Source organism: Zootermopsis nevadensis, unplaced genomic scaffold, assembly GCF_977971745.1.
Source record: "Zootermopsis nevadensis isolate Lab colony 2312 unplaced genomic scaffold, Znev_1.0 Znev_ptg000016l, whole genome shotgun sequence".
In the NCBI taxonomy this organism is placed as follows: domain Eukaryota; kingdom Metazoa; phylum Arthropoda; class Insecta; order Blattodea; family Termopsidae; genus Zootermopsis; species Zootermopsis nevadensis.
The window spans coordinates 5,035,227-5,062,109 of NW_028259148.1; the positions used below are offsets into that span (position 1 = coordinate 5,035,227).

Consider the following 26,883-nt stretch of genomic DNA (forward strand, 5'->3'; position numbering starts at 1 on the left):
TTCTCCATGTCCCATCGTTTTCCCTCTTAGGCCCAAATATCCTCCTCAAACACCTGCAATCTGTGTTCCTCCCTCTGAGTGAGAGACCATGTTTCGCACCCATACAAAACGATGCCTCCTAACAGCATCGTCAACCCTCTGAAGCCGACGATCATACAAACAATATTTAAAAATTCAGTCTCTACCTCAAAGAAAATATAATTATAACTCTTGTTCAGCAATAATCATAAACACATCGTGTGAGAAAAATACAAAATTATTCATTCTTAAATTAGGCGGTACATATAGTTACCACTGGGCTTTAAAATGGTTAACATTGTTCCCAAAACACTCTTCGCCTTGATCTGCCAAAGAACTCTACAGAGAGGGAAGAATCGATCTAGAAAAGGAGAACACGCAAATGACGTCATAGCGCCGGTACGACTGACGTCATATGCAGCAACGACGCTCACAACAGAACAACAAATATGGGTGGAATGACAATGCTGGTACTTCAGATATTTACTGAATGCGATAAGGCACAACATCGAAGTAAACTTCTGGCTGCACAATGCTACGGTTGATTTAATTACCACTATTCTTCTTCTTATTATTATTATTTAGTATTATTTATTTTATTTAGAATTATTAAATTTAATTATATTACTTAGGTATCGTAATTATCCCATTTATTTGTGAAATATGATTCAATAAATGAATCGAATTATTATTATTATTATTATTATTATTAATATGGTACATTTATATATTTAGTTTCATTTGTTTGTTTTACTTTTATTATTATTGAAATAAATTAATTACTTATTATATTTTATCCTGTACTTTGGTTTAGTGCTTAGCTGTTGCTGGCCTTTTTGGCTGTTGTCAAGCATTTACATAAGTTAATTTAATTTAATTATTATTATTATTATTATAGTTATTCATTTGTAGTGTTCTGTCTGACGACAGGTCCATATGAACAGGATCCTTCCATCCTTTTCTCGGACTGGGACCTGTTCATATACGTTCTTGGCAGATGATCCAGAAGTGGTTTGCCATTGCCTTCTTCTGTGTGTAAATAGAATAATTGTTGGGATGCCACGGAGAAACCGGGAAAGAAGCCCCCGGAGGAAACCTCCGTGTTGCCTAGACCACGGCCTTGCCCAACACAAGTTATAAATTCGGGCACCGCCGGGAATCGAACCCGAGACCCCAGGATTAAAAAAGGCCAGCGTTCTAACCGCTAGATCACCGTGGCGTTATTATAGTTATTGTGTAAAATGTTGAAACATCTGTTAAATATTCCTCCAGTTTTTGTGGTCTGGTGGGGCAGTGCAAGGCAGACTAAAGCTTTCGCCACTGACATCAGGATGTCGAGGTCTTAACGACTATCAGCTGTTCAAGGAGAACCCTGGTCCACGGAGTTACGTAAATTAATCGTGTATTGCGTCTGTAGCAAAACCTGTAATCTTTCTTTCGAGCAGTCTTATATGGTAATTCGTTTGTTAACGGTGGCTGACAACAGGTGGGAATCTCAAAGCAAGAAAACAAGAAGCAAGAATATACTGTGTTGCTCCTTGAGGTGAAGTACGCTACGTTTACACGACGAGGGTTTATAGAACATATTCAGGTACCTGAGTGTAAAAGGTCCGCGAATGTAAAGGCAAATGAAATTGTAATCTTTTCCTCGTGCCTCTTCTCATTATTTTTAAATTTATTTCCTTCTAATAGAGAACACAATTAATGTTAATTGTTGACTCTTTACAGGAAGAATGGAATGTAACCAAATTATAACACAGAGTAATTCTCTTTGTATTATTGACGTAAATACGTCTATATTTTAGGGTCAGTGTCATTCGGCAAAACGTGAAACGAAAAAGTGTAACTACATTGTTATGTTACCTAGGAAACTTCATCTGTTTACTCGGCATTGTTGTTACCTATATCTTACCTTACATTACTTTACATTACATTACATTCAGCTACCACAGACCCATCTTAAGCGTAACTAATTCAAGTTAAATAAGCAATGTCTTAATCAAACTTTACTCAATTGTAAAGCATGTATAAAGGAAATATTTAGAATAAAGCCAATATATAAACTTCCTTTCCGTATAGACGTATTTACGTCAAATTCTCCGGAACCGTGGGTTCCACTGACAACTTATAGAAGAAATGCGTCTTAGACAAAATACTTTTGTGCTATTGAATTTTGTTATTAATTCGATTGTTTGTTGCTGGTGGACATCTAGTTCCCTTCCCTTGAACGAAGAGATAGGTGAAGACTTTTTCTTATTTTATTGTTATTATTATTTATCAACATATTTACATGTGTTTGTTAATACTTATGAACACTTGCCAGACAATTAAGCTAGTTTCTTTCTTTCTAACACAATTTCAAATACTTTCAAAGACTTTTGTTATTTACGACAAAAATTGATTGCAATTTACTATTCCAGTAAACAATTATAAATTCGAATGCTTAAAACGACAAGGCGTGTTTAGTAGCCGAACATCTTGATGAAACAGTTAGAACCCTTAAGAGTCTGGTGGTAAGTATGTGTACCACCTGCTTTCACGATTAATAACCCTTCATTGTGTATTTGTGGGTTTCGTATGATTCTCAGGGTAAATAGCAATCATTTTCTTAAATGGCATTAACCGATTGAGTGTAGTGTTTTCTTTGCGGTACGGACTGAATTCTTAGATAATATTTAGACGATCTTCGGCTTCAGATGGTTAATAAACGGGGCACACATTAAGAAAAACAATTCGAAATCTTTACATTTCTTGATACATCAACTTTGTTAAAGCTTCTTTGCCAGTTGTGAATTTGTTATATTTTATTAGTATTTATTACCGTCAACAATCACCTTCCGTTACTGTGGAAACAAATGGACTGGGAATCGCTTTTGGAGGAGGGCGACAGGTGTTGAAGTCTACCTCGACTCATTTTTAACCTTGGCATCAGATGGACGGGAGTGATTAGCTTCGAGCTCCGGCCGCTTTAGTCCTGAGGAAAGAAACTGGTACGAGAGGTGGATATGCCCCTCAGCTGGTCTGGACGTCGTAAAGAGAGAAAGTAGCCCAGTCAGTTTTCTAGCTACCATCCTTTTATAACGTGATTACGTATTTTTTGTGTTGAATGAGGGAACAGACAACTCAGTTTAAGCTGTGATTTGTGGTTCTCCTAACCACCAATTTCCCGTAAGATAATGGTTTTGCCAACAGAACATTTTCTAAGAAACACAACCCTCGGTTTGCGAATGCCCTACATCACGCATATCAGAGCCGTGACTGCATTAAAAATAAAACTCTAAAACGCTAATGCAAGAACTCATAACAAAATCTGCCTTAATGTACTGCAAATGCCATCTTTCCAGTATCAACTGACTTAATTGCACGCATTGCTAAAAAGAAAAAAATTATATTTAGCCTCATCTTTAACCACTACAGCTTCGAACATAATTCTACATTCGCTAGATTTTTACAAATAAATTAATGTACGACAAACATCCCACAGACCAAAATTCAAGGTCAACAGATTTCATTCGTACTTCGGATTCGGTGGACCCGGATTCAGACATCGGCCCTAGACCAACAATCTCGAAATGTTTTTGGTATTCCTCAGTACCGTCAATTAAATTCCGCGACAGTTCCTTAAATTAGGCCACCACCGATTCCTTGCACATCCCTTCCAATTCATTACTCATTAACTACACGTATCATCCGACGCTATACATAATATCCCATAAATCCAACGAATGAAATAAAAGATTTTAATAAACTAAACCATTACATACTTCAACACTCACAGTTACTGAATTAGCTAATCTAGTGCAGGTGTTTAGTGTAGACAACACTAGGTTCGCCTTGAAACTCAACACATGGAGATCGATACCGAGGTTAACATTCCATATTACAACGTGTATATATATTTCTGAGACAACCTGTATATTCTGAGCTACTGAGAGCGCTGTTAAATAAACTACAAATAAACATCACAAAGACCTTAGTACCCTCAAATTAATTTAACTGCTTTCTCAGTAACAGACTTTTACATTTCGGCATTTTTAATGGCTTACTGACAGAGGAGGGCTACCAACTGTTTACAAGGGGCTTGCACCAACGAAATTTCTTTTTTTAGAGTTTTCGTCTTGGCATCTAAAAATATGGACCAGCGAGAGCGAGATATATCGATATATGAATGTGTGCGTGTCGATAGTTTGATATTGCTTTAACAAGGTCGGGCGATCGTCTCGTAGCTGACGCAGAAATCCAATAAATATAACAGAGCTGAGCACAGCGCGAAGTATAGACACCGGCTCAAATAGAATTTTCATTTCGAAACTTATTTCCATTAGAGAAACACGCAACATCCCAGAAGACAGCCGATATGTTTCCATCAAGCATCTGACGCAGCCATTTTATTCAAATGTCAGTAGCTACCATTATTTTAACTGGTATCAAAGTGGATTTTCTGTCTTACGTAATCTAGAATGCGTTGTTCCATTTGTTTGTATTCCAGCAGTAAGTCGCCAGCTGTGACTGGCACAATCTAAACACGCCTTAAACCACTCAAGCCAGTTTCTGTGGTATAGTCGGCGCAGTAGTTTTTGGCCGGTGGAATTTTCAAGGGTAAGGCTAGGAGCGAGTCTCTTTTGCGATAGTATAATGCTGACTGCACCGAAGAGCTTATCGGACTGAACGCCCAAACAAAAGAAATGCACTGACCGTGCCACCTCAGGTGCACAGAGTAGGCCCGTCCGCCAGCTCCACTAGCTTCTCCACCGGCCAAAAACAACTGCGAGTGTCCCAGGGTCCAAGACCTCGCATCCTCTTAGGGACAACCCACAAACCAAATTACACGTAATCACCTGGGTTCTAAAAATAATATATGAGACCTTGCTATATCCGAGTTTCCTTCACATCAGAAAATCCGAAACCAATTCAAATTGTTCGATCACGCAAGAAAAGAACTTTCCGATGTTTCAACGAAAGTAAATTCTTCTACGTGACTCATAAAACGGCAAAACTAACACCGAATCAGATCTGCAAACATTAAAGATCGCGTTTAATTTTGTTCAAATTGCTGTCTTTCTGTGATATCTGTAATCTGCCATATTGGATGTAATCAGACAATTGAATCAGTGTTTAAACACGAGGAAACGTGATACAAGAACAATTTTCAGACATTACTAATTTCTGGTACGTTAGCCAAAAAAAAAAAAAAAAAAAATCCGAGAAGAACAAACAACGCCATGATACATTTGATAGGAGGTTCGTAGGCCTGCTGTGAGAATAAATCACGTAATTAAAATCATTTATAAATATGGCTGTCTTCCGGGCTGTAGCGCCGTCTAGTCTGGTAGAAGTTTACCGACGTTCCAGAAGCACTTGCTGCCTCCATCATCAGGGCAAAGAGTATCTCAGACCTTCATTATTTGTAGAGCAGACTCCCGATTATCCGGGGTCTATATAGTTTAAAATAAAACTAAATTAGAAAATCCGTCGTAAACGTTAGGATGTTTAAGAAGAAAGGAATAAATACAACAATGGCATATTATTTGACGCAGTAACACAAATAAATTGTTGCTAAAACGTTAAGTTTACGACAACAGAACGCTATTAGTATCCGTTGGAAACCTTTTTAAAAATAGTTATGTATTGTAATAAATTTTATATAAAATCCTTTCTATTATTAGCAAGTCTTTAAAAATATAAGTAGGGTATATCTGTAAATAAACTTACGTATTACTTACAATTGTACGTGTTTTCTTTAATTTTTTTTGATTATCCAGAGTTTCGATTATTTGGGAAAATACATTTCCTAACCAACCCGGATAATCGGGAGTCTACTGTACTCTTCACAAAACGTTATTCCCTGCATTTTACGATACTGAAACACATATATACACCCATGCCACTATTTACGTACGAATTTTCACTACAACGAACCATGTACATAAAATCTTATTTTTCTGTTCGCGAACGTTATTTTCGCTACGACGACGAACAAGCCTTCGTTCGTGGGCCGAGTTCCACTTTGCAGGAAACGGACGCGGAGGAATACGTAAGCTCTGATGTTTACAATGTACAAAGTAAACGGTTGATCTAACACTTCAATAGTGCTTTACGCTGTTAAACAGGTAATTACTATCATAAAAAGTAATAGCGTACTTTTATTATTGTACAGTATTCTAACATGCGTGGGGAAAATTCAGGGAGTTTAGGATTTTCACCTTACGAACAGTTTTCATGGAACGAATTACGTTCGTAAATCCAAGGATGGGAGTAAGAAAAATTACGCGTAACTAAAACATGCGGCAGAATCTTAAACATTGCAGACAGAAGCTCAAAACGGAACTCCACATACTGAGGGAAAATCGAGTGTGTATAATTACAATGACGTCACTCATTCAACCCCTGCGTCACTATTTACGATGGACATTCAAGTATTTTATGAACATAAATTCTGATTAAACAATCAAAATCTTAGTTTATTATGACAATCTAATGCAAACCTACAGTCCTAATAATCAATGTTATATTACATTTCAATTAATCTGTACTATGGATCTCATAAATAATTTAACCAACAGTAATGGTCGCTAGAACAATGAATATCTAGAGGGTGGCAATAAAAGTAGGGAATATGAACAGATTCAAGAAAAGATACATCGAGTCTCTTACCTGTCCAAAAATCTTGATTTCAGGCGTAATATCACAATTATGTCGCGGCTTCTAACTCGTATTATGAAGTCTACCATCTCTACACAGACCGATATCTGTAAAATCACAAACAATAAAATGCTTATCCAATTTGAATAATTTAATTACAAGTGACAGTTATTCTGAACCTGTCCAATCTAGAGAAGACCTACGATTTGATTTATGAGACCAGATCGGGATTCAAGGCCACTAAATCAATTTGGGATTTACAGCGCAAGTTTCATCATGGAATCCACCATTTTAATTCACTAATTACATCATTGGAATCAAGTAACTTCATCAGTTAATACAGTACAAAATAATTTACAATTCAAATCAAACTTCAATTGAAAAATGAGCACTAATTATTTAGTAGGTAAAAATGTTAAAGTTCGCACAGGGATGTTCTGAATACACACATTTACAAAGTCACATTCAATATCTACAAGTGTGATGTTACACATGGCCTCAGACTCCGTGGGGTCTTATGACTATGGTCATGAAACTTTAGGTTCTGTAGAAGGTGGAGAATTTCTTGACTGAATAACTATAGCCTTCTCAGGACAAACACTGCTTAAACAAACAAAACAATTTGCTGAAAAATGACAAGTGTTTCATAACATTAATGAAACACTGTTTCATCTCTTTATCATAACAATCTCAAAACATTAGTTTAGCAGTAGTTCTAACCTCTACATTCAATGATTCCTGGTCTTACATTTGTATGTTTGTGTGGCAAATATGGCCTATAATTCACTTGCATCAGAGTACAAGTTGTTCTGGATGTCAGAAACCAGTGTTTCTATGGTAGATTGTCATAATCACAATGAAATTTAGTAATTACTGTTAAAGTATGCAATTGTACATCCAGGAATTAATTTCCACTCTTCTTCAAGGATGACAACTAAGATATGTAAAATTTGATAAAATCCTACTCTTCTAAAACAGAAGTGCATTCAAGCTCAGTTCTGTATTGTTTCATAATTTCAGTGCACACAAATTGAAATGGGCGCTAATACTCTAAAATTACACCAAATTTAGTTATATTAAAGGCAAGGTATACATTTTCTTGATGAAATGACAGAGCAAAAGAAAATTCCAAACGTGAATTGCCAGTCACATTTGAGCCAAATGTGGGAAATTTGACTGCAAATACATACTGCATTCAGCAAAGGATTCGTACTTTCATCCACCGGTACAAAGAGGTGTTAGAGGAGACTAAACAAACATTTCTGTGTTCATTCGTAGAACACTAACCTTCATCATACACAGGACTTCCAGCTAGTAGAGGTTATCAGCGTGTTATGTAACACAAATACATCTATGGAATTAAATTACATTAGAGGTGAAAGTGCCGTTCCAACCAGATTTCTTCCTTTTTGTCAAGTATCTTTAATTAGTTACAAGATATTTTATTCTTTGCTAGAGCAAATCTCAACAGAAGTTGTTGCTGAGCTCATTTTCGTAACTCATCTACTGTGACCATTTCCTTACCTTACGACATGTAATAAAAATATTTATGTTGAAACACGCCCCTCCAATTTGTTTATAACATTTATTAAACGTTGAAACGAATTAAAACACTTATTTTGCTTTACGCTCTGCGCCATAGTAAGCATAGATAATACCAAGATTGGAAGCTCCGCAGTTAATACCAACATATGCAGCCGCTTCCTGACTGCTTCCGAAAGTGAGCGACGGGCTTGGGGATTACCGACATCTTTTGCCTGCAGTGCGTACTTCCTCCAAGTAACTCCTCGTAGATACAGTTAGGTGTCGGGAGTAATGCCTATTATAATACCGTTAAAGTGCACCCAAAGTTGAACATTGAAATCATGAATTACCTGAACTTTTCACTTTACAAAAACCAAGCACTGGAGTCATAATAGGAGCCGAGAACATTGCCCCAACAATGACAACCAATGTAACAGTTGGAACACGTTGCCGAAACACGACTTTCGATCGCATTATCGTAACAATGACCATCGATAAGATTGTTCCCATACCCGACAGGGACAGAAGATTTTTCTTATAGCCTCTGCGTCCAGACCGACTGGGGCCTGCCCAGTCTCCTGTCCAATGGGTACCGGGGCGTGATGCCGAAGTTAAGAATGAGCTGTACCCCCCCCCCCCCTCCCCAAGCACCTATATGGTTACAAGGTGTCAAATCATATGATAAACCCTGAATAATTTTTATTCAAGTTTCAGTGAATATTAATGAAAATTTTCACAAATACACAGCTACTGACATAAAAGCATAGCAAGGTTTAGTAGCTATTCGCGACGGACGTCAAATAACAAGATCCTTAGGTGCTGGTTAGCGTTCGTTCGTAGCCAGCACCCGAGTACTTAATGACCTCAATGTTGTATCAGATTAGTCACCCTGACAACGGCGTGATAACATTCATATTTGTTTTCCTGACTTTCGCGTCAGCTATGACGTCATTCTCATGTGCTATGGTGAGAGCCCGTCCTCTATTTCAACAGGCGAACGAGACGACGTGACAGTTGCGTTCTGAACTGCGTGGCGGCTGGTACTTCACCACATTCGAACTTCACCATGTCGAAATCAGCAGAGTGAGTACAGAAACCATTTCTTGTTGTGTAAAATATGGCGCCAATATGGGAGTGTCGGCGATGGTTTATCGATTTTTGGTCTGGTGTCATTTACTGTTGTGTAGAGGTTATAAAAAACGCGGTACGGTGCTAAAAAGATTATTGGAAAAAAAGAAACGAAATTATACTGTCATGTTATGTCTTGTCCTTACACGTTCAGCGTTAATTTTTTTCCCGGCTCCTTGTAAAACTGCTTTTAGAAAGGAAAATGTATTTAATTGTTTTTATACAGCGATTATTAACTCGTATGGGGAAAACCATGAAGCGCTTGGAGGTGAATCATGCGGTTCCAGCCGGTAATTGCATATTCCCGTTAACCGAAATTCATATTCGAGCTGCCGGAACATTTTTATTTTCATGGCGTTAATTGAAATATGCCATTTCAATCGACGCACTCGGACACATTAGCATGTTTGTACCACAAGCACGTGACGCCGAATTTGCTCCGCGAAGAATGTCAATTAGCAAACTCCTTGCGACAGAGTCCTTGAGAAGATGACAGATGCACATGCTCAAAAATTCCAGTGTCTTGTAAGGATCCCAAAAGTTTACTACCGTGTTCACAACATCACGCCACTGGTCCAACTGATAGACTTGTAACAGAATCCTCACAATTAACACTAGGTCTTACAAATAGCATATTAGCTTCAGGATTTGACTGAAATGTATGCATCTCGTCCTCCTCGCGTGCCACAAACGGTTGACGGCTATAGCGAAGTCGACAATGTGATCAGTCAGCACATCCTGTCAGTGCATCCGTTAGTCGTTGTTGTATCACATATCCTTGAGCTAATAGCTTATGCTTCGCATTTTTATACTTTGTATTTCTTTTAGTGCACAATTTGTGTACAGTGCGGTACAATTACAATGTACATTCAGTATCATATTATTCACCTCTTCGTGTAAACTGAATCTGAAATTATAAATGCCTAGCTTTTGTACATAGGAAGGCACATTACTCATTTTCGGAACTTATTTGCCGGGGAGAACGCTGAACGTTCGTCTAGAGCGCCAAATACGATTACGTCGGCCCAGTCTGTATATAGTCTTTTTAATACACTGATTTAACAGCAAATTCAATGTCATAAAAAAAACATGAATCATTCTTAGGTGTAACCGGAATTATTTTACAAAGAATATCGCCAACAAGTGGCACATTGAACTAATCTAAAAGAACCTACTTCATGATAAGCAGAAAATATAGATAAGACATACAGAGTGATTCAAAAGTATGTTTATAAGCTTTGTGTGCGTGTTCCAGGATCAAAAATATGAAAAAGTGCTCCTATAAACATGGGGTAGCAAATGTTTCATTTTCGAAGTAATAGCCAAAAATAAGTTTCAATGAATGACTTCATGTCAAAGTGAATCCAGATTCCAACAAAGATTTTCAATTAACGTTTGGGCAGGAATTGTTGGCGACATGCTTATTGGTCCACACATGCTTCCATCACGTCTAAAAGGACCTTAATATCGACGATCTTTAAGAATATACTTGCCACGTCTCTTTGAAGGTGAACCACTGAACACAAGACAAATGTACACACTTCTCCCGTCGAGTCAGAGATCATCTCAATAAACAGTACTCTGGACGCGGTGGCCCAGTAGCATGGCCACCGGACCTGACTCCATTGAACTTTTATCTGTGGAGTCACTTGAAATCCGTCGTTTATGTAACACCCATAAACGATGAAGACGGCCTATAGGAACGTGCGCAGAATGCATGCCAGATGATTCGAGAAAACCCTGGTGTGTACGAACGAATCCGTCAGTCTTTTGTACGTCGTGCTCGGGCATGTGTGGAGAATGGAGGAACAACATTTGAGCATGTTATAAATAAACACCCCTGCCCTTATACTTGGCAATAACGGCATACATTTAAACTTATTTTTGGCTATGATTTAGAAAAAGAAGCATTTGCGATCACATGTTCATAAGAACGTTTTTTCTTATTTTTGATCCAGGAACACGCACACAAAGTTTGTAAACATACTTCTGACTCATCCCGTATATATATATAGCGTATCATAGAAAACAACTCATCACACGAGAACATTCGATAAATTTAAAATCTAACACGTTGAAAGTTTTCACTGATTTAACAGCAAATTCAATGTCATAAGAACATGGGAATCATTCTGAGCTGTATCCGAAATTATTTTACTAAGAATATCGCCAACAAGTAACACATTTGACTAATCTCCAACCTACTTCATGATAAGCAGGAAATATAGATAAGATATATTTCCTTGTAGGATTTGTGGTTTTCACAGTGGCGAGTCTGAAGATTGCTGTCTTCTGGATTATTGTGCTATGTAGTTTGGTAGATTTCCACAAACATTGACAGAAATCTTAAGATATATTTCATTTTTGCATATCATAGAATACAACCTAACATTATAAGAACATTCAAGGAATGTAAATTGTAACATGTTGAAAGTTTCCATCTTCAGACTCACTCCCATGAAAACCTCAAATCTTAAATAACCATAAAACAATCTGCCTACTTTATCTTTGCAGTGGCATCTCTTAAGTAGAAGGCTGTCTGTCATCGACTTGTAACTGTTTGGACATGGCTATGTTGTATTATTTCCTGACTTAGGTTAAGCTAGTTATTATCCTCAAATAGCCTAATTAAAGAAACAATGTTCATAATGAAGCATAAAACTGCCATTACCAAAAACTGCTACAAATGAATGGTAGATAACAGGGAAGGTCCAGTATGTTTTAGAGTACATCAAAATGCAAAGAATTCTTCTCTTTAGGAAGCAGCAGTTACTGTAAATTTCAAGTTTTAATAGGCACAGAGACAATTTTTCAAGTTTCAGTTCAGTAATTTAGTTATCCTGAAACAAGTAATGTGAATTCTAAAAATTATAATAATTTCTCATACTCACATAGTTTTAATCTCATCTATTTATTATTACCTTAATTTCGTATTACCAGTTTCTGTCCACACCATCTCAAATGACATCATGCCATATTTATTAGGGGTTCTTCACGTTCTAGCATGAGCAAAGAATGTCTCATGTCACCGTCCATGTTTGAGATACGATGGCACACACACTACCTACATGACCAGAGAGAGCTACTCGACATGGCGCAAAGAACACATCTCAGTTTATTCAAGTTCCTGTTATATTTATCCTGGTTTAAATAACTCTGAAAAAGAAGCCACATGATTGCAAATTTTAAAATGATATAGCAAGCATTCACATTAATTACATGTAAATGTTTTTATTGGGACAGAAAATTTCTGCGTTGTGTCCGTAACCCTTGATCTTATAACATTCTCCATTTTTCACCCATTTAACAAATCTTGTGTTACCAATATTTTAAAAATTTCATCACACATTTCTATTACCGATATAAAAATCTTAAAATTGAGTCATCCTTTTAACTTATCTTTCACGCAATGTTGTGTTGCAGGACACAGGGGGCTCCACCACCATATGGAATGAATCCGCAACCAGCATATGGAGTGAATCCGCAACCAGCATATGGAATGAATCCAATACCCCAAGTTACGCCTACAGGTAATCAATACCTTCCTGGTATCATCCATCAGCACATCTGGTTTCCAAGTACAACATGAAAGTGTGAACATGTTCATTCAGATAAAAAATTTAGTAAAATATACATGATTATGAAAGGTCTTTAAGTGGAACCTGAACTCTGAGCTATGCCCACAGCTACTGTGCAGCTCAGGTCCTGCCTACCAGCCTATCTTCTTTTTCTATGGCTCTCCAGTCCGTGTTCGGTCCATGGCCTCCTCAATTCTCCTCTTCCATTCGGTCCTCTGTTAGGTCCATCTGCCCGAGGCTTTGATCGATGTTTTGAAAAATCTTCCTTTTTACGGTGAAAGGTTGTTAGCCTTGTGACCAACCCCCAACCTGGAGGACCAGGGTACCTGTCTTAGTCTGACCTCTCCCCCTCGACCAATCTGGCTAGGGAGGCCCTACCAGTAGCTCTTGGAGTCACTGAGGTACTCAAGCCCCACCACCACGACAAGGTGCAGGTACCATTAAGTGGGGGCCAGCCTATACATCCCTCAACATCCACATGCAAAGTGGTAATACAAATTTATCCTTGCTACAGTTATAAAAACATGAGGATGAGAAGAGCAACACTGATGCTGACAGATAGGTGTATAATAAATTCAGGCAGTCTCAAAATTATGTATACACATTCAGTGACATTTTTAATAAATTAAATCATTACACACATCAGCACTGGCACTTGGTGAATCAGCTGGCAGGTGTTAAAAATGACCACCGTTCATGTCATCTATAAACACAAGACACGGAGAAGGATAACAAGGTTAATATTCCATATTGTATTGTGAATTAAATCTTTTTGAAACCCTGTATCATCATGGCATTACTAGAATAGTGCCTTAGCAGTATTGTTCTCTGCTTTTATGCTATATTTTGTAACCGAATGTTATGTTATGTTGTGGCATCATGTCTGTAACTTCTTATTATTAATAACATAAAGAGTGCAGCACTGTAACAGCTCATCCTAGGTAAAAAAATTCCAACACTTAAGATTGTAAACATGTGATTTGCAACAACTTTTCCCTCTTTACATCACACTCCCTTGCATTCTGGGGGAGGGGGGGAAAGAGTTGTGTGTCCAGGCTTTCTCAAGTCGGTCTTTTGAAAGGGATAACCTTGCCTTACCAGACAACACTTCAGATGTGCTTCATACAAGACTTCCTGTCAGCTTTCCTGTTCTGGCAAACAAATGGCAGATCCTCTTTTGAACCAAGTATTCTCATGAATTATTACATTTTGTATGTTTGCATTACGGGCAGTAATGCAAAGAAAGTATCAAGCTCATATGACATGTACCATGCCTCCATTTCATGCCTTACATGATTATGAATAACAATTTCTTTTGCAGTTATTGTGCAAGCTCCAATGCTGGGGTCTGCCCCATGCAACTTACAGTGCCCATCATGCCATGCTTCAGTTCAAACAAGAGTAGATTATGAACCCAACACCAAGACACATTTGTTTGCTCTGCTTCTGTGCCTCATGTAAGTTACTTTCATTACACTGCAAAACATAAAATATCACCCATAACAAAATTTATGTTACACAGATGTTTGTAGATAATCTGCACATACTTTTAATGCTGATTATGAAAATGTAAATACAATTTTCTTCTCACCCGAAGCTTCCAACACACTAATTTAGTTTATTCAGGATGTAAATTAGTAAGGGGATGGGGTACGTCAATTGCCGTTCCTCCACCGTCATGCTCGTGTTTATGACATGTCCACACTTGTTCAATTTTGCCACATCATTTACATTACCAGTTACTCATTTGATTTCAATCAGAAGACTTAATATAGTTTATTCATGTTTTTATCTTAATTTCTATTCATTTGTAAAATTGTAGTGTCTTCGTTTGTGTGAGTGAGCACGTATTCCACAAAATGCTGCACAAATGTGTCAACCATTCAACAATTTCTATTATGAAGATTTCTGTCTTCTGGGTTATTGCGCTGTGTAGTCTGGTCGATGTTAACCAACGTTTCAGAGGTCATACTGCCTCCGTCATCAGGGCGATATTCATCACCCTGATGACGGAGGCAGTATGACCTCTGAAACGTTGGTTAACATCGACCAGACTACACAGCGCAATAACCCAGAAGACAGAAATCTTCATATTCACCGCTGTGAGAACCTCAAGTCTTACAATTTCTATTATGTATTTTGAGAGTTACCTTTAAAATCTCAAAAATGAAATTTCACCCTTCTCTTCAAAGAAATATATGAACTTAATTTTGGTTGAAAAGTAGGGAATGAGGGAAAGACATGGGCCCTTCTTATCTACTGTATTATGTGTTTAAGACTTCTGACAGGTTGGCTTCACTGTTCTGATATGGAAAGGGTCAAATGACCAGTTTACTGATCATTTCTGCGTTGACAAGTAAAACACATTTTGAAGATTTCTGTCTTCTGGGTTGTTGCGCTGTGTAGTCTGGTCGATGCTAACCAATGTTTCAGAGGTCATACTGCCTCCGTCATCGCCCTGATGACGGAGGCAGTATGACCTCCGAAACGTTGGTAAACATCGACCAGACTACATAGCGCAACAACCCAGAAGACAGAAGTCTTCATACTCATCGCCCTGATGATGGAGGCAGTATGACCTCCGAAACGTTGGTAAACATCGACCAGACTACACAGCGCAACAACCCAGAAGACAGAAATCTTCATACTCACAGCTGTGAAAACCTCAAATCTTACAAAACACATTTTACTGCAAGGTCTAAACACATGGCACAATATCCAGATGTGCTGAAACAGATAAAAGTCAATTTTATACAATGACAATTTTCCAGTACCAAGGTCACAGGAAACGTGCAGTGTGCATGACAAAAATGAATCTGACGTAACGTGTAATGACAAAAGTCAACATGGTTTAAATTATATGATACTGATCCACTGCTTGGATCATATTGTCCATGACACAGCGTCATTAGTATCTCAAGAGCACGAGTACATCTGATAAACTTTAAAGTAAAGTCGAAAGAGCTTCAAGTTTGAAAGACAACTTAAAGTGACTCGGAGCAGTGAATTGTATTAGGTGCTACCATTTCCACTGTCATCTGGAAACAAAAAGGACAGGATGGAGTCACAAGGGAAATTCCAACAATCAACACAACTTACCTAGAAAAATGACGTTTGCGTTGTTTTGTTTGTTCGTTTCTACAATTGCGTTCTTACTTTTAATGCAAGACCAAGGGCAATGATAATTCACATTGGATGATAAAGTGTGAATGGTATAGAAAAAAAAGGCTGTCACAGTCAATTTTAAGTAGTCAAGCGAATGCAAAAAAACTGATGCTGAGTTCAACCTCATTAACTTTCTCAGTGTGACTCACATCTGCATTGATCCTAATGACCTTTGGGGTTGCACTATATTGCATAAAGGTTCATAGTAACACAACCCCACCTACTGCAGGAAACTTTATGGCCTGGTATTTCATTTGGTTTCATTACTATTCTTCAGAAGTGTCAAGAATTATTTTCTCATTTTCATTCTCATTACAGATGCTGTCCCTGTGCCCTGATTCCATATTGTACAGACAGCTGCAAGAGTGCCAACCATTACTGCCCCAGTTGTGGAACCTTTCTTGGAACCTACAGTGACTGAACATATGCGAGAGAAGTCTGTGATGATAACAATGCTTTAATCAAGAAATTAATCTTTAAAAGTTGTCATTATACTATACTGTTACTGTGTCTTGAGCGTGAAGTGGTACAATGTGACAAATTCAATTGAAAATTGATAAATTCATTTAATAATTTGAAGAAAAAAAAATTATATGTAGATTTTTATGATGTAAATTTCTTGTATTTGACGTGATTATGGATCATTTTAGTGCTTTCAATTGACTCAATCCATTCGCACACAAACACTTGTGGATGATTTATTTTGACCTGTTGTGATTACAAAATATATTTTGCACTCTTCCCTTGATTTGACTTACAGGCACAGGAATAATCTGAGTTACAAATGTCCAATTGCATATGAACAAAGTATTACCTAGCTTCATATTTTAATAAATCAGACTGTTCAGACATCACTTTTGATAACTACTTACAGTGTCAGAGTGCAGCATCTAATTTTCAAGGGATATTCTGCAGCCCTTAATACTGCCCTGAATTTAGCTTTTTAACATCTCCTTCTGTCTCTTGATCCTCACATAATTAAACGCACATTTCTTGTGGAACGTAATTTCCATTAAGGAAGGCAGTGTCAAAATACAAGGAAATTATAAAATGTTATTTATTGTCCAGGTTTGTTACTGAAAAACCGTATTGCTTTGTAGTATTATTCGTTACAAGTGCAATACATTTCATCTTAATTACGGATTAAACAGGTAACCACGAAACCTTACCACCATTTATAAGACTCTGCGAAGCCATGGTCCAATTTCTGAAAAAAAGATCTACAGATGAACTTTGATACACAACAAATTTCTAATGCAGGGATCTGTGTGTGTATCTAAAAATGAATAAATGTACCCACAAGTGGTATATAAAACATTTGAACTGTCAATTACAACTAGAGGTTAGTGAGCTCAACACACGTATATTAAATATTTGTCTGTTACCTCTTGTGGAGAATATTCAAGGTACAATTCAATTTCTGCATTCCAAATATAAATATAGTTTGCTCTAATTAATGTTTTAAGTGTCCCACATTGAACTGTTTGTGGTTTCTTACAATAAATATTTGTTATACATTGAATAACAAGCCATATGTTAAAGTATTTTATTATTCAGTAGCATATAAACATGTATTCTGTATAATACTGAAATAATAAGACATACAAGTCTCTTAACAAATGCATGGATATATGACACACATAACATGTAATATGGTGGTAACTTTCTAACTAACATCTAATTTAGTTATCCTACACATTCAACAAAATTTCCATTTGAGAAATACAATCACCAAGAACACAAAGAATGAAAATGAAGGGTTTTTTCATTCAGTCTGTCGCCTTCTGTCACGTGTGTGAACCCTGGTTACTGAAAGTATGGCCAGTCTCAGCTGCAGATTGTCGCACAACGGGGGGTCGTAGTAAGGTAAGAGCTTACTTCTTCTGCCGTTTCATTAACAGTTGCCGAGTACAATAAACATTTCAGAAGAAAGTCTATGTCCTCTGTTGTCATATAGCACCACCCTACTAAATGCTACTTATGGACAAAAGTTTAGTCATTATAAAATCCAGCCATAAATGCTGCTAAACTGTAACTATTATAAACCACATCAGGCAAGTGTTAAGAAAAGAAATATATTTGTTATAAAATAGAAAATAAAAAGATAAATGGAATACAATGGTTTTGGCATTGTTTGGACATCGTATAATTTATTTCTATGATGAACTGTTGGGTAGAAACATGGTAATTTATATATATGACGTAAAATTCTTGAACACCCGTCTGCCTAATTTTCAAGATAAAAATATCAACAATTTTCCTCATGTTCTTTATACAAGGAAATGTGGATTAAAAAATTCTAAATTTGCGATGAACTTGGAAGTTGCGTGTTCTTAAGGTATTCAGGCAAAGGAAGAACAGGCAATTAGAATTCAAAAAATGAACTCAAGATGAAAGTAGGTAATTGTGGAAGCATAACCATAATTACCAACAAAATCAGTCAAAGTGGAAGAATATGCACATATATATATAGAAAAAATGTTTTGTCAAAAATATATATGCAAATGAAGATTGTTCCAACATGAATATAAAAACACTCAGGCCCATATCTGAGCTTATGAATCTTGCATACTGAAATGTAAGTATACCATATTCTCTAGAATGTAACAAAACTACTTAGTATATGGCAGTAAAATCTTCTGCTAACTTAAAGCGTATTCCAACAATCAAAATGTTGAAAAATCTCTACTGGTGCTGCTCAAAACAGGAATATAAACAAAAACATTAAAATGCATGAAAATTCCTAATATTCAGTCTTAAAATTAAATTTACATTAGAAATACCACACGGCAACCTAACACAGTAAAATGGGCCCTTGATGTCCATACACTGGTTGCTTAAAAGTCTAACAGATAAACAATTTGAGCAAAAAACATGCTTGTTGTGACAATTCATTCCAGAGAAATCATAACTTGACCACAAACACCAATAAAAAATAGCTCTGATACTGTAAAAAAAACCTCTTAGCTTTAACCTTATCAAAGCTGAATTCATAATAGCTCTTTATCTTATAGATCAGAAATACAAATAAAAAATTTCTCCATTTTCAATAAAAATTTGTGCCAGGCATCCTAATTTTGTAATAGCTTTATATTTTTCTTCATCGGCTACAATTCTTCTCACTGTTGGAGGCAGTATTCCATGTTCATGTATAATACTGGATATTCATTTGCCACCTTCAAAACCAACGATAATAAAATTCTGAACGTTTACGAACTGGTGACTACACATGCCCCCTTAGCTTTCTCATAAGTCTTCAGAGACATGGGCACTGAGTTTATTGCAAAAATAAAGTACTGTACATAAGACACAAAAGTTGTAGACAAAAGGTTTCTGGCAGATAGGGATTGCTGAATAGCATAATGTATGACAGATAGAAACAAGAATATGAGAACCAATGACAAATATGGAAATAATGATATTAAGTAGTGAATAATGGATATAAGAAATGACAGATGGAGAAGTCTACAGATATTTTGTACCTTCCCAGGACAACCGCAAATTCCCAAGAAAAGGAGTCTCTCATACTAGCCTTTAATTCATCATTAATCAAACCATGATCCAATTTTCCTTGTTCTAAGTCTTCTTGTAAGGCTTGAGGTTCTCACAGCGGTGAGTATGATGACGGAGGCAGTATGACCTCTGAAACGTTGGTTAACATCGACCAGACTACACAGCGCAACAACCCAGAAGACAGAAATCTTCATCGCCCTGATGACGGAGGCAGTATGACCTCCGAAACGTTGGTTAGCATCGACCAGACTACACAGCGCAACAACCCAGAAGACGGAAATCTTCTAAGTCTTCTTATTTATTACATAAAATAGTTGTAAATATATAACCGGCAATAACCAAGCTTATGATGTCATAATGGAGCCAAGCACAATACCGATCAGCTAACAAAGCCTGCTGACAAAAATGATAATGAAATTTGATCTTCTGCACAATTTTACATTCAAGTAAATATGGTAATGTTCAGATTTACTGTATTCAAATTCTAATTTTCAAACTGTAACACTTGTTACAGGTTACTTGTTGAAAAAAGCCCATGGCCAACTAAACTGCTCTTATCTTATATTAATGTCTTTCACTCATCAGTCAATAGACAAGACTTGTCTCAGGACAACTCACAGATCTCTCGCAGACGGTTTATGGGTTGTACATCCCAAGGTAGCTCTTACAGTTGGGGCAAGAGTGTCTCACATTTTTGAAGGAATCCATGCAGTACGGTATGCATGAACACAAGCAGCACCTACATTGAAATGAAATGTATGTTCAAGGTGACAACATACAAATTCTATAAAATAAAGTTGTGCCGAACAAAGTTCATAAAAATTAACAGGGGAAAGATTCAAGAATTACTCTAACATTTCCTTCTCAATCCTCTAAACGAACACTTTCCAAAATGTTCTTCCACCAGAATTCAAGACGAAAATTTTTGCTTTACCTTTGCATGTCGACATATCTTGAATACAGGATAGTGTCCAAGTCTTTGTTACCTCCAGAACTGTATGATACCCCATTAAGCTGTAAGCAATTACGTAGAAACGTGGATGTACAATGGCATGCTGCAAAGTAATGTATCCTTTTTTCCCATAAAGAGAATATATATTTTATTGAAACAAAAATGGGTATTTTTCTTGAACCTCATTCTGTAATTTTACATGTCAACATAAATCATCTCTGTCATTGACACACTTCAACCAACCATAAGATAGTTTCACATGCATCTAAGACAGGTACCCTGGTCCTCCAGGTTGGGAGTTGGTCGCAAGGCTAACAACCTTGCACCGTAAAAAGGAAGATGTTTCGAAACCTCAATCAAAGCCTCAGACAGACGGACCTAACAGAGGACCGAATGAAAGAGGAGAATCGAGGAGACCATGGACCGAATCCCGACCGGAGAGCCATAGAAGAAGAACAGCATGCACCTTGTTTACATAACCACAACGTTCTCCCAGACATTCCTTCAGTTTTGGGAACAGATGAAGTCAGATGGAGCAAAGTCAGGGCTATATGGTGGGTGGTCCAAGACAATGAAAGTAAGGCGGTGAATTTCATGTGAAGCCACACATTGTTTGAGGAAAATCTGTCGCACGAGTGTGACAATACTGCACTGTCACTTTCATGCTCATAACACAGCAACATCTGTTGGCAAATGTCCATCTACTTCAGTTTACTTCACGTTGCTATGCGAGTTTGTTTCACGGAATAAATGGAGGTGTTACTTTTCAGCATGCCTTCATATACACAGCATATGCATGCATGTTTGTATGTGGGGAGAGGTTGTGCACGTGTACAGAAACACATTTCAGGATGCTTTCCAAAATAGCACAGCTCTGAGGGATGGTGTTCTTTAACTAACATCGGTCCTTGTGGATTATCGAGACACATCGCTTTAAAAATAGGTAACATAACAATGCACGCAGAAGTCCATATAAAAGTTGACGTCTCTGTAATGCCAAGTAAACACAACGTTCCCTAGGTAACCATTGTTATCGGATCTTACAGATTTCCCTGTCACTTTTTCGTTACACTTTTTCGCCGAATGACCCTTCCGTATAGACGTATTTACTTCAAAAAGCACAACCTAATAATGAGATCCAATGGCCGTCTTGAACAACAGAAACAGCACAAGTACCATTAATTTCAAACCCAAAACACTATAAATAAGTAAACCACCATGGACAGGCTCGTAGGATAACACATAATTCATCTAACAATGCTGTAAATGTGTAAAGACTTTCTGATTTTATCTGTGTGCCCGCGGATGTGTACGCGAACACACCTGACTTTACAAAGTAAAATAGTCATACATGCTGTAGCCAAGTATGCATTTCTGTGCAACCAGCAAAAAAGAGTTGACAGTTTCTTTCAAAGCTGTCATACATAAAAAACTACTACACTGCACAATGACACTGTTGAGTCCATAACAAACTACATAATTGTAACTTACCCGACCAAGAAGAGACAGATACAAGCAACATGAGCGCCAGCTTTGTTCTCTGATACTGTCGTTGTTTTGATATCCATGTGGCAAACGGGGCAACGGATCTTGGCTGGGTGTGGACCCATAGGCATGGTGCCCGTAACAATGACTGAAGTAACAAAATAAACCTCCTCAAATGATAGGAAAGAGGAAGAAGAGACAGGGATGAAGGATGGCCGTAGCTTGGAAAAAAAAAAGGCTATATCTGAGGCCGAGATGTCAGGTTACTTGGTACTTCAATTCTGAACTGACTCAGAATTCTAAGATGAGAAGAGAGGAAACTGAGTTTTTATCTTAATCCTTCTTGTGTCCTTGAGGACTCTGTAATTCACATTGTTCTCTGTACACAAATTATAGGAGTATGTACAATGTTACAAATTAATACAGCGATGGATGAGCTACCAGATAACTGAAGGGCAAGAGAGGGGATAAACTAAATTATTTGCTGACCAAGAAAACATAATATAATATCGCTCAAAAAGCGATGTCTGACAATAGTAACACAGGACAACCAAGTCAAGGGAACTTCCCTAGACTTAATTTGAAGGGGGGGAAACTCTTCCATTTCTGTACTAAATTTTAGATATCATGCATTATTTACTAATTCAGGGTTAAATGATGTTTCATTTCCTACAGCAATCAGCAGGAACAGCATTTTTGTTTTAAGACATACATTTCCAGTGACTTATAACTTACCAGTCGTGATTTGTGGAGGAATAACTGGAGCCGGATGTGGTGGAGGGGGCACTGGCTGCTGTACAGTAGGCGGCGGAATTCCAGGACACATGTCTGCAACAAATTCTATAATATTGTGAAACGGCACATAATGAAGTTCAAACTTCAATAAGGTTCTCTGATTCAACATTTTATTTTCATTTTGATGCTCTCTCAGGGCCATGCAATCTGGTAGAAGCTTACTGATGATCCAAAGGTGCAGAATGAATATTCGAGCAAGGCCATCTGGCATGTCGGTTAATTTCTACCAGACATGTTGTCAACATGGTTTGCTTATATATTTATCTTCGGACTTCCACACAAGTGGTTCCCTTGTCACAATGACAGAGTAACAGTTCACAGGAAAAGAAAAAAGCACAAGGCTTCAGATTTGGATGAATTGTTTGGAACCATGACATAACTCAACACTCATCCTACAGGTGACTATTACTTTAGACTACTCAGATAAAATCTACTTACAGTTCTGCTGTTGAAATGGTCCTATTGCTGGCTGGCCTGGTAGAGGTATAAATTCTGGATGTCTCATTGCTTGTTCATAGCTTGGAGGAGGAGATGGCATATTATGGCCCACCAGATACTGCTCATCAAACGATGGAGCAGATGGTGCTGTTGATACGGCTTTACTCATTGCTGTTATGTAGGCCTGTACCACCTCAATCAGACAAAACCTTCACATATGCAACATCAAAGTATGATAAACTAATTATAAATTTATTGAATTTGCATAATTTATATTCTCACACATTACATAATCATATGCTCCACCAACAACACTAGTTTAGGTAAATACCTGAAACCCATGCTACTGAATCTGGCTAGTAAAAGCAAGATGGCAATCAGAATATGCTGGATTTGTTCAATATTTAATAATGCTGTGCCATGTACAAGGTTAAAGTGACGAAAGAATAGTCAGATTCTCTGTAGATCTAGTTACCATCTCCAGAAATTGGAAGCTATGGTGGAACTTGAAGAAAGGTTGGAAATATAATTTCTGAAAGTAGTCAGTAGTTTAAATTTGGGACTCTTCCTGTGACCAGTATGAAGATCTGGATTTGTAAACAATGCTTGCCAGTTCTTCAAGAGGAACAGTCCTCTACATCTCTTATTTCCTACTCATTCTATTCTCTGTCAGAACACTCCATTGAAAACATCTTACAATTTTTGTACAGATCAGTCTTTTATTGCCAAAGATTTTTCTTAATTTTTGTTGTAGCCTACAGCCATGACCTCACATGCATTGAAGTGAAGATTCTAGTTTAAGAAATCATCTTTAAGGAACCAGTGCGGGTTATGTGATCGAATAATACACGCAATAACATAATATACAGCACAATACAAACTCTTACTATTGAAGCTTGATGACTGAAATACCCAAGGTACACATTTGGTACAGCGCTCCAACAAAGGAAGCCCAAATGCTATAATCAATTTGGAAATTCAAACAAAGATCAATTTGAAATATAAACCCACTTCCAGGAATGTCTCGTATACACAATTTGGCACCAAACACAGGAGTTCTGGGTGGGCGGTGAAGACTTCCATTGTTTTCTGTGTGGTGATAATCAATAGTTTTGTAGGTTACTAATGTTTTGGTAACGTTCAAACTTACAATAATACCCAGCGTTATAACCCAAAAGACATTGACATCAAGAGTTTTAATTAACTGCCGACTTCAAAATGTCTTCCTTCGCCCACACTTGTATTGCAGAATATTTAATTACTGTCACCGATAATTTGATAATACCAAATGCTTATTACCTGCAACAACCTACTTCTTACTGAGCCTGAGAGGTTAGATCAATAGCAATGAATGGGCACTAACGAAAGACTAAAATTCCGCAATCAGATACAAGACACTTCTCTTCAAACAAGATAGCATCACATGTGTTTATCCTTGTGCATTATCACGCGCATTGAGTGACGTCACATTCGACTTCACTGCCATCTATGAATATGCCTATAAAGCAGCGGCACTACAGGGCTAATTCTGAAAAAAAGCAGCAAAGATGTCAACCAGTCGATAAGATGGGTAACTACTACATCAGTCCAACACCATTCTAGCCCACAAATTCCGACTCTGGTAATCTAGTTGAGTAGTTGAAATTGCAGCCTGGGGAAAAATTAATTGGAAGCATACTTCATTTTAATTTTGACGTAAATACGTCTATACGGAAGGGTCATTCAGCAAAAAAGTGTTACGAAAAAGTGACAGGAAAACGTGTAAGATCCGATAACAATGGTTACCTAGGGAACGTCGTGTTTACTCGGCATTGTTGTTACCTAGGAAACGACCATATAAAGAGAAACTTGATTCACAAATCTACGTATCTGGTAGGAATAAAGAATAAAGCCATATATAAACTGTATTTACGTCAAATTCTCCGGAACCGTGGTTCCACTGACAATTTTTTTTTGGGTGTTACAGTTTTGATTTGCTTTATATCTATTGCAGTGACTCTCAAAAAACAACACAGTAAAAAGTTCTGTAAATAGCTACTTATTGGTCATATTCTTAATATTACATATCATACACATTACATATTCTGTGTTTACCTGAACACCTTATGAAAACACCAGAGATCTTACACGTCATCTTGAAATTTATACTTTAGGAGCTAGTTACTGTAGGAAAAAACATGGCGAAAGCTGGTATTTGTGTCCTCAGGTTCTGCAATGATCGGCACCTCGTGGGATTTCCTTCGGTTGCTTGGGAGTGACTTTGCTCGTGGAAAGACACGTAGCACGCATGGAAATGATTAGAAATTAATACAAGATTTTAGTTCGAAAACTTCAAGAAAAGAAGCACTCTAAAATAGGCGTGGATGGGAAGTATAATATTAAAATGGATCTTGAAGAAATAGTGTGAGGGGATTTGGATTGAATTAAAGTGGCTGTGTGAAGGATCCTGTGAACACGGTACAGAATTTCTTGACAGACTTAGTCAATATCAACTTCTCCAAGACCCTGCTTCATGAAGTCAGTTTATAAACAGGTCTATAGTTAAATGGTTCGCTTTATCTCACAACATTCTGACAGTGCAACAGAAATTTCCTGCACTTTTTAAGTAACTGCATATTTCACACAATTATAAATTGGACAGTCATTAATATCGTGACACAACTGGACTTCCAGATGGCAGCAGGGGCAGAACAATGCAAATTATAGCTAAACTGTAACATCCTGATGAGGGGGTGGAGGGAGACGTCACACACAAACAAAGACACATTGGTTTTTTTACCGTACGGAACTTACACGTCGACGAATCTACAATTGCGAAGTAGAAGGGCACATATGAGGTGCGATCGGAAAGTTTCAAGACTGTGTCAATAGAGGGCGAACCGGAAGTAGGACGAGCTTCTGCCGCTAGGGGGTGTGGCCTACATTCATAGTGAATCAGTGTGAGAGCCGGCATCATCGAATTAGCATTTGTTTCTTAGTTACGGGCGTTTTGGTAGTGCATTAAACCGACCCTCCTGCGATTTCGGAATGGCGTGTGCATCAAATTTTGCCAAAGACTCGCCAAAACGGCTACGGAAACCTATGAAATGCTAAAGCAAGCATTTGGGGAGTCCGCAATGGGTCGTGCACAAACGTTTGTGTGGCATTCACGTTTTAAAAATGGCCGAACCTCTGTCGATGATGACGAGCGTTCTGGACGACCATCTTCAAGCACAACGCCCGAAAATGTTACGAAGATTCGACAGGCCATTCACGAAGATCGACGTCGTACCATCAACGACTTGTGCGACATTGTTGGGATAGGCTATGGGACCTGTCAGCTGATTCTAAAGGAAGAACTCCACATGCGACGCATCCTGTCTGAGGACCAGAAGCAGAATCGACTTCTCGTTTGTCAGGAGCTCAAAGATCTTGCAAGAAACGACCCCAACTGCCTTTCTAAGCTCCGTGTGACTTCGTCCTCTTCCCAATGATGAAAATTCAGCTAAAGGGAAGGAGATTTGAGACGATAGAAGAGATTCAGGCAGAATCGCAGATGGTGCTTGACAGGCTGACAAAGAAAGATTTCCAGGCTTGGCAGCGGCGCTGGGATCGTTGTGTTCACTCCCAGGGGAACTACTTCGAGGGTGATTGATGAATTTAATA

The 26,883-nt window shown here is 37.7% G+C and overlaps 3 protein-coding genes across 19 annotated transcripts in view; 1 reads left to right on the plus strand and 2 right to left on the minus strand.

The window, feature by feature from the left end:
* rdgB (retinal degeneration B) overlaps positions 1 to 8,621 on the minus strand; it is a 70,029-nt gene extending 61,408 nt beyond the window's left edge. For 6 of the 9 annotated variants that reach the window (XR_002545453.2, XR_002545452.2, XM_022078423.2 and 3 more), the window contains exons 1-2: positions 8,185 to 8,620; positions 6,673 to 6,767 (exon numbers count right to left, since the gene is read on the minus strand). The gene's annotated coding sequence lies outside the window, so the exon portion shown is untranslated. Of the gene's footprint in view, positions 1 to 6,672; positions 6,768 to 7,947; positions 8,140 to 8,184 lie in introns of those variants that run through there. The other 3 variants (XM_022078436.2, XM_022078434.2, XM_022078424.2) reach the window with 3 other exon arrangements.
* LOC110836818 (lipopolysaccharide-induced tumor necrosis factor-alpha factor homolog) lies at positions 1,450 to 17,589 on the plus strand. Of its 4 annotated transcripts, none has more exons than XM_022078437.2 (5): positions 1,543 to 1,561; positions 9,178 to 9,267; positions 12,736 to 12,842; positions 14,212 to 14,347; positions 16,374 to 17,589. In XM_022078437.2, exons 2-5 carry the CDS (start codon positions 9,251 to 9,253, stop codon positions 16,474 to 16,476), a joined length of 363 nt encoding a protein of 120 aa, XP_021934129.2. In that variant the 5' UTR covers positions 1,543 to 1,561; positions 9,178 to 9,250; the 3' UTR covers positions 16,477 to 17,589. The 4 variants fall into 4 exon arrangements, with proteins under 4 accessions (XP_087205569.1, XP_021934129.2, XP_021934131.1 ...); XM_022078439.2 differs by lacking the exon at positions 1,543 to 1,561 and adding an exon at positions 6,035 to 6,128; XM_087349443.1 differs by lacking the exon at positions 14,212 to 14,347 and having other exon boundaries at positions 1,450 to 1,561.
* Positions 13,482 to 24,695, minus strand: LOC110836819 (lipopolysaccharide-induced tumor necrosis factor-alpha factor homolog). Of its 6 annotated transcripts, XM_087349440.1 has the most exons (6): positions 24,538 to 24,692; positions 23,239 to 23,447; positions 22,741 to 22,833; positions 22,012 to 22,153; positions 20,187 to 20,307; positions 13,482 to 13,593 (listed from the first exon to the last, which is right to left on the minus strand). In XM_087349440.1, exons 2-5 carry the CDS (start codon positions 23,405 to 23,407, stop codon positions 20,205 to 20,207), a joined length of 507 nt encoding a protein of 168 aa, XP_087205566.1. In that variant the 5' UTR covers positions 23,408 to 23,447; positions 24,538 to 24,692; the 3' UTR covers positions 13,482 to 13,593; positions 20,187 to 20,204. The 6 variants fall into 6 exon arrangements, with proteins under 6 accessions (XP_087205566.1, XP_087205567.1, XP_087205565.1 ...); XM_087349441.1 differs by lacking the exon at positions 20,187 to 20,307; XM_087349439.1 differs by lacking the exon at positions 13,482 to 13,593 and having other exon boundaries at positions 17,588 to 20,307.
* Between the last annotated feature and the right edge of the window lie 2,188 nt (positions 24,696 to 26,883).

Excerpts from the sequence above, each read along its gene's own strand:
- LOC110836818 (XM_022078437.2), top strand. Across the intron at positions 12,843-14,211 it reads ACCCCAAGTTACGCCTACAG|TTATTGTGCAAGCTCCAATG; the intron begins GTAATCAATACC and ends TTTCTTTTGCAG. Across the intron at positions 14,348-16,373 it reads GCTCTGCTTCTGTGCCTCAT|ATGCTGTCCCTGTGCCCTGA; the intron begins GTAAGTTACTTT and ends TTCTCATTACAG.
- LOC110836819 (XM_087349438.1), bottom strand. The coding sequence starts at position 23,407 with ATGAGTAAAGCCGTATCAACAGCACCATCTGCTCCATCGTTTGATGAG. Across the intron at positions 22,834-23,238 it reads ACCATTTCAACAGCAGAACT|ACATGTGTCCTGGAATTCCG; the intron begins GTAAGTAGATTT and ends AATTTGTTGCAG. Across the intron at positions 20,583-22,011 it reads ATCTGTCTCTTCTTGGTCGG|CTTAATGGGGTATCATACAG; the intron begins GTAAGTTACAAT and ends AATTGCTTACAG.